Source organism: Microcaecilia unicolor, chromosome 6 (assembly GCF_901765095.1).
Source record: "Microcaecilia unicolor chromosome 6, aMicUni1.1, whole genome shotgun sequence".
Lineage (NCBI taxonomy): Eukaryota > Metazoa > Chordata > Amphibia > Gymnophiona > Siphonopidae > Microcaecilia > Microcaecilia unicolor.
The window spans coordinates 310,487,452-310,499,896 of record NC_044036.1 but is presented as its reverse complement, the minus strand read 5'-3'; the positions used below and the strand labels follow the sequence as shown (position 1 = coordinate 310,499,896).

General features: G+C 44.7%; 1 protein-coding gene across 2 annotated transcripts in view; it reads right to left on the bottom strand.

The window, feature by feature from the left end:
• Positions 1–12,445, bottom strand: part of SEPTIN9 (septin 9) — a 460,073-nt gene that overhangs the window by 363,139 nt on the left and 84,489 nt on the right. Inside the window, exon 1 of one of the 2 annotated variants that reach the window (XM_030208140.1) lies at positions 5,652–6,102. The exons of the other annotated variant lie outside the window; for it this stretch is intronic. Within the exon in view, the coding sequence (XP_030064000.1) occupies positions 5,652–5,673 (22 nt within the window). The 5' untranslated portion in view covers positions 5,674–6,102. Of the gene's footprint in view, positions 1–5,651; positions 6,103–12,445 lie in introns of those variants that run through there. 2 annotated transcript variants of the gene reach the window in all.

Below are 12,445 nucleotides of genomic sequence, written 5' to 3'. Positions count from 1 at the left end.
GCAATGTGAGATCGCTGTTCACGCATTTGATGTCTTTTGATAGTGTGTTCCATAATTTGGTGCATACGTATGAGATTAGGAGGGTGAGGGGAGGAGCGAGAAACAGGGAGAGATGGATTGCTAATCAAAAAGTGACAAGCAATATACCTTTAGCTGCTTTCGAAAACTTGTCAAAAATGTATTGCTAACCCAATAAAAAGGTATCACCTTATTTTTATTTCCTTTATTTTGTTTAGTTTTAGTTTGGCTTATTACCTTTAAAATGGACTGAAAAGAACAGGAAGAACCAGTTCCCTGCAGAACAGCAGAAGTGAGGAATGGCATAGGGACGACCATAGAAAAAGAGGAGCCAAGAGAGACTTGGCTCTCAGTAAAAGGTCTTCATTCTATATCCAACAGAACAGTTTGAACTGTTCTGTTGGATATAGAATAAAGACCTTTTACTAAGAGCCAAGTCTTCTTGGTTCCTCTTTTTCTATGGTTGTCTCCATGCCATTTCTCGCCTTTAAAGTGAACTAACGTGGTAAGCATAGTAGTTTATCTACTGGACACAAAGACAATTTGATTTAAGCACAATTAAACATTGTCACTAAATTACAGAGGCTTAATTTCTGTTTATCATTTTGGATGGAGGACATATAAATTCTCCTACTAAACATTCATGATTAGTACTGAATTCCTAGCCCCGTCCTCCATAGGGCCAAGCTCTGTGGGTGCAGTAGGTGCTTGAACTCCGACAAAATTGAGCAAATTCCTTGACTGTGTCTAGGAAGGGGTCATTTCCATTGGGTTTAGCACCCCCATTCATTTTGAAAAGTTGGCTCCTATGCCTTACTCTAGTAATGAAACTGCGAACTGTCACTCGGATAGTGACTCACTCACTCGCTCACGGTACTATGAGGCTTGGCCTATGACTTACAACCTGTAGTATGACTGGAGCTAATCCAGACGATTAGAGAATGTACATGTGGGGTGACAGACTCTCAATCTGTCGTTACTTTCATTATCCTCCCTTACTCTACTACAAATGGACCAGGCTGCAAGAGAGAACTCTTAAGGAACTGAACTTCTGAAATATAGCCTTTGTCACGGGTTATTCCTAGATTTATGGAATTTCCTGCAGTTTCTACAACAGAATCTGTAAAACCCACTTTCTCTCAAACTATCCCTAGGTTCATTACTGCAATCTGCATTTACAGTTCTCAATTCACTCTCCCATCATTGAATGGGATATAGCCTTAGCAACTACTGAATCTTCTCTTCATGTTCTACAGCATAGGAACCAGCTCTGTGAGTGCTGTTGGTGCTTGAGCACCCCCATTGATATGCAAACTCCATGACTGTGTCCAGGGAGGGGTACTTTCTATTTGGCTTAATACCCCTAATCAGTTGAAAATTTGGTGCCTATATTCTACAGTGATCTTCACTTAATCAGGGGTGTGATGTGACCCAGACTTTGAAGAGAGATTTTTGGTCAATCTTAGTTTGTTTTAAACCTCCTCTTCTCCTGCTTCTTCAGTTTAGAATCAGCACTATAAGGACCACCGAGCATCAGGAGAGGATATGAATAGGCAAGGGCTAGCCAAAAACATCTCCTTCCAGAAACTGGGTCACATCACACCCCTGTTTAACTAATGCCTATAAAACTAGGACGGATTAGGAAACAAAGATGTCAGTTTGGGAAGCAAAGAAAGAGACCCAATCCCCCCCCCCCAACCATGTTTTATTCTAATCAGGGGCAATGGAACAGCCTTTTGGTTGGGAGGACCAAACAACCCAAGCTCTATCTATGTCCCCCACCTTTCCCCGCCCCACTACCAATCTTTCTGGTTGTTGATGTAGAATAGGAAAGAAAATTAGTAGGGCCATGCCCCCTGTGGCCCACCCCATGCCATTGTTTTCAGTGGCAATGCTATAAAATGGTGTCTCATTTTAGGCACCTTAAAGAGTATAACGGCTGCTATTTGGGATTCTGCAGATATTTGTGATCTGGATTGGTCACTGTTGGAAGTAGTATGCTAGGCTAGATGGGCCATTAGTCTGACCAAGTATGGCTAGTAAAAAAGGCCCGTTTCTGACACAAATGAAACGGGCGCTAGCAAGGTTTTCCTCGGAGTGTGTATGTTTGAGAGAGTGTATGTGAGAGTGACTATGTGTGTGAGAGAGAGTGAATGTGCGAGTGTGTGTGTGTGAGAGAGAGAGAGTGAGTCTGGGTGCAAGTGTGTCTGTGAGAGAGAGCGTGTATGTGTGAGAATGAGAGTGTGTGCAAGTGCGTATGTGAGACACAGTGTGAGAGAGAGAGAGAGTGTGTGTTTCACACAGATACAGTGTGTGCAAGAGAGAGAGTGTGTGGGTGAGACACAGACTCACTGTGAGACTGAGTGTATGAGACCAAGAGAGTGTGTGAGTGACTGTGTGACACATAGAGAGTGAATGTGATACAGTGTGAGACATAGAGTGTGTGAGAGACAGTGTGTGAGAGTGAGAGAGAGAAAGACATTGACTGTGAGACAGAGTGTGTGAGAGAGAGAGTGTGTGTGTGATGGAGATACCTCCCTCCCTCTCTCTGGTGTCAGCCCCCCCTCTCTCTCTCTGGTGTCTGAGCGTTACTGTGCAGGACGCTGAGTCATTTGCGATTCACTCCCATGCTCAAAGAAGAGCACCCCAAACAAGGGCACTCTTACCGCCCAGAACCTAATGCTAGCTCGGAGCTGGCATCAGGTGCTTGAAGAGGCAGCCAGCATGACATTTATGGTAGTATGGTTATGGGGTGACCGCAGGATTCTTCTTTAATTTCATGATATGACTAGCTTTTGTGTGTTCATAAGAAAAAAGGAGCATGAGATGAAAAGGATGGTTTGCTTTATTTTGACTTTCAGATCTACCCATCAGAACTGTGAAACTGGAAACTGCTTTATACCTCCCAATTCACCCACATACTGCATGCAGCTCCTGCCCACTAGACGTCCAGGGTTCAGCCTGTCAAAGTTTGGAATGAAGTCGCAGCACAACCAGCAATTGGCACCTCTTTCTCCTTCTTTCCTCCTCCCCCCTCTGGCATTCTGGGTATGTGCTGAAGAGCTGTGCTTTATGCACACACAGCTCTTCAGTGCAGGTGGCAGGCGCCATCCTTCCCCTAATCCAGGGGTTTTCAAACATTTTTGGTTCACGGCACCCCCCCCCGGTCACATGAGTCTCCGTATCCCCCCCTGGCCACATGAGTCTCTGCATCCCCTCCCCCTGGCCACATGGGTCTCCTTTCCCCTGCAGCCCTCTGCCTTCCCCAGATCCAGTATTGTTCGTTACCTTTCTTCCTGCAGGTCCAGGATCGCTGCCGCTTCCTTCTCTTTCTGCTGCCGTCGCTGCAGTGCTTGCAGCTTACATTTTTGGGCCTTCCGCAATTCACACAGGCACTGGGACCTTCCCAGTCTGCCGCGTCCAGCCTTCTCTGGTGCAACTTCCTGTTGCGAGGGCCGGACGTGGCAGAAGGAAGTCCCCGTAGTGCATGTGTGAATCACAGATGGCCCGAAAATGTAAACTGCAAGCGTTGCAGCGGCGGTGGGGGAAAAAATCAGGAAGCGGCAGATGCCGGACCTGCAGGAGGGGAAAGTAGGGAGCGGTGCACCGCGGCACACCTGAGAGTTTGCTGCGGCGCACCAGGGTGCCGTGGGGCACAGTTTGGGAACCGCTGCCCTAATCTGAAACGGCTCCCCAATGCTCATGTCATTAGCGCTGAGCATTAGGGCGCTGTGTTGCAGTGCTGTTGTGACAGCGTTTTTTCACAGCTGTTCTGAACACTGCTGGAGTTTTGAGCATCTGGGCACTAGTGACATATGAGGAGAGACTTGTGGACCTGAACGTGTATACCCTGGAGGAAAGGAGATACAGGGGTGATATGATACAGACGTTCAAATATTTGAAACGTATTAATCCGCAAACGAACCTTTTCCGGAGATGGGAAGGCAGTAGAACTAGAGGACATGAAATGAGATTGAAGGGGGGCAAACTCAAGAAAAATGTCAGGAAGTATTTTTTCACAGAGAGAATGGTGGATGCTTGGAATGCCTTCCTGTGGGAGGTGGTGGAGATGAAAAAGGTAACGGAGTTCAAAAATGCGTGGGATAAACATAAAGGAATCCTGTTCAGAAGGAATGGATCCTCAGAAGCTTAGCTGAGATTGGGTGGCAGCACCGGTGGTGGGAGGTGGGGCTAGTGGTTGGGAGGCGGGGCTAGTGCTGGGCAGACTTCTACGGTCTCTGCCCTGAAAATGGCAGATACAAATCAAGGTCAGGTATACACATAAAGTAGCACATATGAGTTTATCTTGTTGGGCAGACTGGATGGACCGTACAGGTCTTTTTCTGCCATCATCAACTATATGTTAGTGATTTAAGAGCACTAGTTATAGTATAACACCTAGCTGTTACCCAGGCAACTACCAATTATTGATGCTAATTACATGCATAAGCCTTACTATTCTATAAACTAGGCACCAGCTTATAGAATTGTTTTTCACAATTCTAAAGGAAATAAAATACACACTCCAAATTAATTCATCATATTCTAAAACACAATAAAGTTAAGTCAAGTTTTGATTAATGTGACTGAATGGCAGTCTCTACTGCCGATGGGTGGAGCGAATGTTCTAGTTTATGAATTGAAATAATGCCCCTTGCCATCTTTTCCTTTCAGTTAGAGTTGGAGGTGCAATTCAAGGGTATCTCCATATCCTGATACAGAACACAATCAAATCACGATCATGTCGCCAATAGTGAGATCCCTGTTCAATCAAGAGAGCTCTTTTAGATAAGTACTGGCTTTTTAAATTTCTGGACTATGAATTTTTGATATAAGATTTTTTTTTAAAGATTTTCAAAGAAGTTATTCAAACGATTGGAGTTTGACACAAATCACTTTAATGCAGGGGTGAGATGAAATGGAGCCACGAAGTCTGTCATTTGAAACTCACCTTCCACTTTAAAAAATGTATAAGTGTTTGAAGACAAGTTGGCACAGCAGATACGGTACAAAAAGGTTAACTTTATTGTGTTTCACAATTCTAATCAATGGGATTCTTGTTCAGGCCATCACTTCACAGCGTCAAATGCAGCAAAACTTACAAGACTGTGAAGTCACGGAATTCCCAGAAGGCTGAGGCTACGATTTCTGCCCTGAAGTCTGGGAAGAACCCGTTCCTGTCAGCATATAACATCTTGTCATCTTGAGTTTGTTTGAAGTACAGAGATAATTTTATAACCCTCCCCCTCCCCCCCTCTAAAATTCTTGCATTAATGTTCAAAGGAAAACCAAACGTTAAGCTCATAAAATACACGCTGCCGGTGCGATATTTTCTCCCCTTCAGGGAAGCACGGTAGGAGAGTACAGGCAGCAGACATTCCCGTTCGGTGCCGACTCAGAGGACAGCTAAGATGGGGGGAAACCCCCCCCCCCAAAAAAAAAAAAAAAAACTAAAATAAGATCCAGACACTCAAACAGTTCTGCGTTCAAGTTACAAGAGGAAGCAAGAAGGGAGGAACGGATTAGAAAAAGATCCTTCAAAATACAAAAGCCACTGTAAATGTCAAAGGCACCAAACAGCACACGTGATTGTCAAACAAGAAACTGTCCATTCCTAGATGCCCATTTCCTACCTGCAATCCGGTCTCTCTCCATCACTCCTGCAGGATATATTTAGCATCTGTATATCCTGTCCGTCCCTTACTCGGAGGCGTACCCAGGTTTTTTTTTTCACCCACTTATCCACCCTCCTTCTCTCTCCTCCCTTCTTCCGAAGCTCTTTGTCTGATCTAATTTCTTCAACGTGTGGCACCAATGAAAGGCTCCAACTTAGCACATTATTCCCATGTGTTGATCATATGTTTCTTGCACTCCAAACTGAAGTCGTATTGTCTTTTGTAAAAGAAAGGAAATATAAAAGATTAAAACAAGGTGGGGCAGGGAGGCCAAGACCACACCCTTGAATTTCAGTCAAAAGCCCCCCAAACAGCCCGAGCACGTGTGCTGGTGGACTGTATTCTCCGAGACTGACTCATTTCGCTACTGTAAATCTCTCCCTCCTCGTTCTGTTTCTGCAGAACAGCCACTGACAGCTTCCAGAGAAGCTGGAAGCAAAACAGCAGTTTAAGCAATTTCTCTCTACACATAAAGAAAGACGCCCTTTTTTTTTTTTCAACACAGTTGCACGTGATTTCCTTCTCTTTTTCTCAGGCTTGGATATTTAAACCGCAAAACAAAACCCTAATTTGCCTAGTTCATCCATCCCCTCTCTGATTCTCCCCTCTTATTACCGGGCTTCAGCTCTGGTCTTTCTGGCCATGCACAACTTACCGATGTGACTCATGGGTCTCACTTACAGCCCTGCAGGTAATGATGCAGGTTTTAGCTTTATACCCTTTCAGGGGTGGAATTGGCAGAAACAAATCAAGGTCAGGTATACACATAACGTAGCACATATGAGTTTAAATTGTTGGGCAGACTAGATGGACCGTGCAGGTCTTTTTCTGCCGTCATCTACTATGTTACTATGAATTGCCCTAGGAACAGTGTGAAGGGATCAGGGCTGATGTTAGGCATACTGGGGCCCAGGGCAGAAATGTTGGGGGGGGGGGGGGGGAAGGGGAAGCCCTCCAGCAGGCAGTGTCTCCTTCAGTTTCAGACAGGCATGGGGTCCCAGGGCAGTTTAACATTGACCCTGGAAGGGATAATTACCAAGACCTGTCTAGCTAGGTACCCAAGTGGGATGTATGAGAAGAGGCGCTAGGTAGGTGGGTTTAGCTTATTGAAGGCCATAGTCTTGGAGGGACCTTTTCTGGGTCCGTTTTCTGTCAGCCAGCAGCAAGCACAGGGCTGGCTCAAGTTATGGACCAGGTGAGGCATTGGCCCAGGGTGCCAATGATAAAGGAGGCCAAAATCCCAGTCCAGTCTAACTTCAAACTTCTAGAGCGATAGATGCTAGGCTGGGATTTTGGCACCCTTTATCATCAGTGCCCTGAGCCAGTGCCTCACCTGGACCAGCAAGAGAGGGAGATGAGAGAGAAGGGGGGGGAGGGGAGGACATACAGATCATAGATGGGGGGGGGGGGGGGGACTAATACCAGATTGCAGGTGAGGGGACACAATTGCAAAAATTGGCTCAGGGTACCACAGTCTCTTGAGCCGGCCCTGAGCACTTTAGTAAATCTAGCCCTAACATTTTCATTTTATGATCAAATCTTTTATAAAATCTATGAACAGCTCTTTATCTTTTAATTAGATGAGGTACATCCAATCTCAACAATAAACAAATATGTCTTATGTAGTCTATAACTACTCTCTGAAGATGGAAGATCAAAGATAACCAATAGCCATAGAATGAGGTTTTCATTCATCTGCAGGAACAAGTGGTCAACTGTACGGACAAAAACTATGAAGAAGTTTCTAGAGCCAGAAAACCACTGCCAAGAAATGAGTGCAGCAGATTAGATGACCCTTGGATAAAAATTGTCTGATTGTCATGTTAGTCCACTTTAAAGATAATAGAAATAAAACAAAGCAAAAAAAAAAGATAATACTTTTTATGGATTAACTTTATACATTTTTTAGGTCAGAAAAGAGCAACAGATGGCAATATCAAAATATGGAAATAATACATAAAATAATTCCAATGATATTCTCATGGGAAAAGGTTGGGGGGGGGGGGGGGGGGTAAGAAACATGGAGACATGGATGGGTGATACAAAGGTGACAAAGCAGTATGATGTATAATCTGATAGGAAACCCAGATCTGTTAAAACCTCTTTTGTCAATGTCAAAATATTCCATCATCTTAACTTCAGAGTTTTTATGTTCCTGGATTGTTTTAAATTTTCTTCTTAGTATCCTGACCATGAGGTCATTGATGCAAAGTGCTCTTTCACAGAGGTGCCACCTTATTATTATTTATTTATTAATTAGGATTTATTTACTGCCTTTTTGAAGGAATTCACTCAAGGCGGTGCACAGTAAAAATAGATCAAACATGAGCAATAGGCAATTACAGCAGTAAAAGCATTCAGGTAACAATACAAAGTATGGCATAGTATACTACTAACAACGTTAACACAATACCTAAGGCAATACCTTGGTTTGCCTTGTGGTGGTCGATGTGGTACTTGGTGTGAGTTCATTCTTGTCTCTCCAATACGGCATCCTTCTTCACATTTTTTGCACCGAATGATACAAACTACATTTGAGGAAGACCTTGAAGAGGATCCCCTTATGTTGAATGCTTTCCCCAAGTGAGTAACTGTAGGGTCTATAATATGTGCTGGCATAGTTTGGAGCTTGATGTAACACGTGTGCCATTGTCTTCTTTTTGAGCTTCTGTTGGGTGTTGGCTGTTCATTCATTTCTACTTCAGATTAGGTGATTGTTGGAAGGCCAGCATTGGTGGAGTTTGGAATATCTCCTTATCAAGCTCATCTGTTAACGATCTCTATGGGGTCTTTACAAAGGCGTGCTAGTGTTTTTAGCAAGTGCTAGTCATTAGCATGCGTTAAACGCTAGACACACCCATAGGAATATATTTATTTATTTATTGCATTTGTATCCCACATTTTCCCACCTATTTGCAGGCTCAATGTGGCTTACAGTATTCCGCTCTGGTTATCACCACAGCGGAGTAAAGATACAATTAATAATTACATAAGAACATGAGTAACTTAATGGGATAAAGCATTAGGTATAACGAGATCAAAAATGTAATAACAGTAAAAGCAGTAATGCGCTGAGGTTCAAATGATGGATCATTGTGGTATGTCTTATTGAAGAGATAGGTCTTCAGTGATCTCCGAAAGTTGATTAAGTCGCTCATTTGTTTTCACATCAAGTGGTAATGCACTCCAAAGCTGCGTTCCTATGTAGGAAAAACTAAATGCATGTGTTAGTTTATATTTTAGGCCTTTGCAACTGGGGAAGTGAAGATTTAGGAATGCGCGTGAAGATCTTTTGGTGTTCCTGGGTGGTAAGTCAATAAGGTCTGACATGTAGACATGGGCACCTCTAGTGTTTAGCACACGCTTAGTTTTAGCACGTGCTAGAAATGCAAGCACACCTTTGTAAAAGGGGCCCCATGTTTGTATGACCCACAAGCTGCTATAAAGAGAATGTGTCGCAATGCATTTAGATTTGTTTAATGCCAGTGTTTTTTTTTTCTTTTTGCTGCATCTCTGCAATATGGTTCTCTACTAAGAACCTGGCTCCGTCCCTAAGCTACTGACTGCATCTCCTGAAAGTACAGGAGAAATCCCGAGACTATCCTATCTGGTTTTGCTGTCCAAGATTTAAGCAATGATATATTAATCAGTACTGTCACTCTAACCCAGGAGAAAATGGTTTGAGGCAGCAGACCTCAAATTCTAAGGTTCATTGCAACATGTAAGAGGTAGTGCTAGCTAAATTCTTTAAAATTTCCCCCACTAGATTCTTAGATTGCTTCCCTTTTGGTCTTATTTCTACATGAGGCTTAAATTATTTTGATTCTGATATAAATACTGGTAATGAACATTTAAATGGTTGAACTGCCCAGAAAGCTATCCAAAATACTGAGGGTGGGAGGTGGGAGGAAGTTTACTAGTACGAAAACCATAGATATACACATAGGAATTTTATAATTGCATGTCTGCCGTTGTAGAGAGAATGATCTCATTATCAAAGAACATGCTGCTTCCAAGACCTGGAACATTCCATTACTATAGGTTAATTTCCAGGTTGATGCACATACTCAGATATTTCATGCTGGAGGCCGGATATGCCCCAGCATTGAATATCGGGTTAACTCAACCCACGATTATGAGCGGCTTACATGCCACTTATGCCCAGATGATCAAAAGCCCCGCGCAGTTCCAAACAGCGCTCTAAAAATAGCACTGCAACAGTGTGGGGATTTACCACCCCTATGATCATAGATAATAGCATGCAAATTTATGCACGCTATTATCTCTGATCAAAGGGTAAAGTGTGGGAGGCATGCACTCAGGCATAATCCTCCCGCACTTGTTTGACAGGTCTGGGATGTCAAATGCCCAGACCTGTCAAACACAGGGGCTGGAGGTCCATGGGACCACCAGACCCCAAACAGCATGGCCCTGGTAGCCTAGTGCCCCCACTGAACCCCTCTCCAAGCCAGCTACAGGGGGCTGGAGGTCTGGTGGACCTCCAGTCCCCCTGATCCCCCTGACACAAGTCCTGGGGGGGGGGGGGCTGGAGATCTGGTGGGTCTCCAGCCCCATAACCCCCCCTAGCATTCCCCCAAGAAAAGCCCTAGTGGCCCAGTGGGCCGTGAATCAAGCCCCCACCTCCTGATCTGGTTGTCTAGTGGCCCTGTTTCCTGCCCTCCTACCTTTTTTTGAGGAGGGAGGTAGACTCCCTCCTCTTCTAGCAGCGCCGCCTCGAAAATGGCAGCACCCAGCCCTGCCCAGTGCATCGTGATGTGAAGCTCTGCCCAATGCATCCCAGGATACACTGAGCAGGGCTGGGCGCCACCGTTCTTGAGGTGGCACTGCTGGAAGAGGAAGGAGTCTACTTCCCTCCTCCAACAAAGGTACAGCGGGTGGGGAAGAGGGCCGCTAGACCACCATGTTGGGGGGGGGGGGCTTGATTCACGGCCCACTGGGCTCACCAGGGCTTTACTTGGGGGGATGCTAAGGAGGTTAAGGGGGCTGGAAACCCACCGGATCTCCAGCCCCCATGAACTTGTGTCAGGCGGGTTGGGAGGGACAGCCCTGGTGTTGCTGGGGGGAGTTGGGGCTCCTGCTGGGGGGGGGGGCTGAATTGGGGGGAATGGAAGCCTGTTAGCATGCAAATGCATACTGGATAGGGCTCACCATTCCTCCCCAATGGTCTGAAAAACCTAACAGAAAACAGACCGGAGATGTCCTGTATTTGAAGTACTCTTTATTAAAAGAAGACTCAACAAGGTTAGGTTAATATATCCTACAAGTCACAAGTACTTGTTCATTGGCTTATGTAAAATATTTATTAGCACAAAATATTCTTTACTCCCATTGTATTTTTACAGTCGCCTGACGTTACTTCCAATTACCATTTGACTTCATATTTTTACACATATGTTTGTATATACTGAACTTACTCATTTATTGTCTTACTTTATGTTTGTATTTATTGTTTTTAACCAATTGGTCATATGTTTGTATATTTTTCATATCCATGTAGACTCCTGAAGAAGGCACTCCAGTGCCGAAACAGGGTACCTTGTTGAGTCTTCTTTTAATAAAGAGTACTTCAAAAATTGGACATCTCCGGTCTGTTTTCTGTTAGGGTTTTCAGACCATTGGAGAGGAATGGTGAGCCCTATCCAGTATGCATTTGCATGCTAACAGGCTCCCATTCCCCCCCAATGCTGCCCCTCCCCCAGCAGGAGCCCCAACTCCCCCCCAGCAACATCAGGGCTGGAGGTCCAATGGATCTCCAGTCCCCCCAACCCGCCTGACACAATTTTAGGGGGGCTGGAGATCCGGTGGGTCTCCAGCCTCCTTAACACCCCACTGCTTTATCTGCTTCTGTGATTATCGTGGGACACTGTCGTTCTTTCCCACCTTGGTGGCTTTGCAACTGCAAACCGTAACGCCAGCTCCAAGCTGGCAAAGGGTTTGCTGCAGACAGCGTGCCAATGTTTGGCGCGCTGCTCACTGATCATTGGGAGGAATATGTTTAGCATGCATTTGCATGCTACTTGTGCTAACAGACCTGTTCTGCATGCATTTGCATGATAGTTGCGTTCAGAGCCCGTGAACACATTGTTTCACACACTCGGGGGCTCTGAGCAAGGGGCAGAAGCAAATGCATGCGCTAGTATGGCGCTAATAGCCTCTAGTGCCTGCGTTTGCTTCTGATCATCGGCCCATTACCGTCACATGCCATAGTCTATCTGCCATCATTTTCTACATTTCTATGAAACCTAGTTTTCCCAAAATTTGATGCAAAAACCTTTGCTTAAAAAAGATGTGTCAAATCAGTTTGCACATTTATGTACTGTGGGAAGGTCAGGTACTTTAAGGTCTATAAAGGTATTTTTATTTCATTTACCTCTGCTCCATCAGAAATATCTGGCATCAACATTATACATAATCAACTCATTCTTGCTCTCCTTTCAGAGGAGAGAAAGTGAACCTTTTTCTGTGCTAACCTTACATCACTGCAAAATTAGAACATCCTTCGTCTCTTCCCTGTGACTAAGGTACAATTAGGGGTTTTCAAATAACGCCAGACAGTACTTTGGTGTTGCTGTCCTGGATGTTTACAACATGTTTGTGGTTTGTGAGTTTGCAAGCGGGCCCCTCTGCAATATTCTCCTGAAAACCTGCTTTCAGAAGCCTCAGGTTTTCCTGACTGGGCTGTCCGCAGACTAAGCAAATACTGTCTGTGTGTGAAAAATATTCTCCTACTC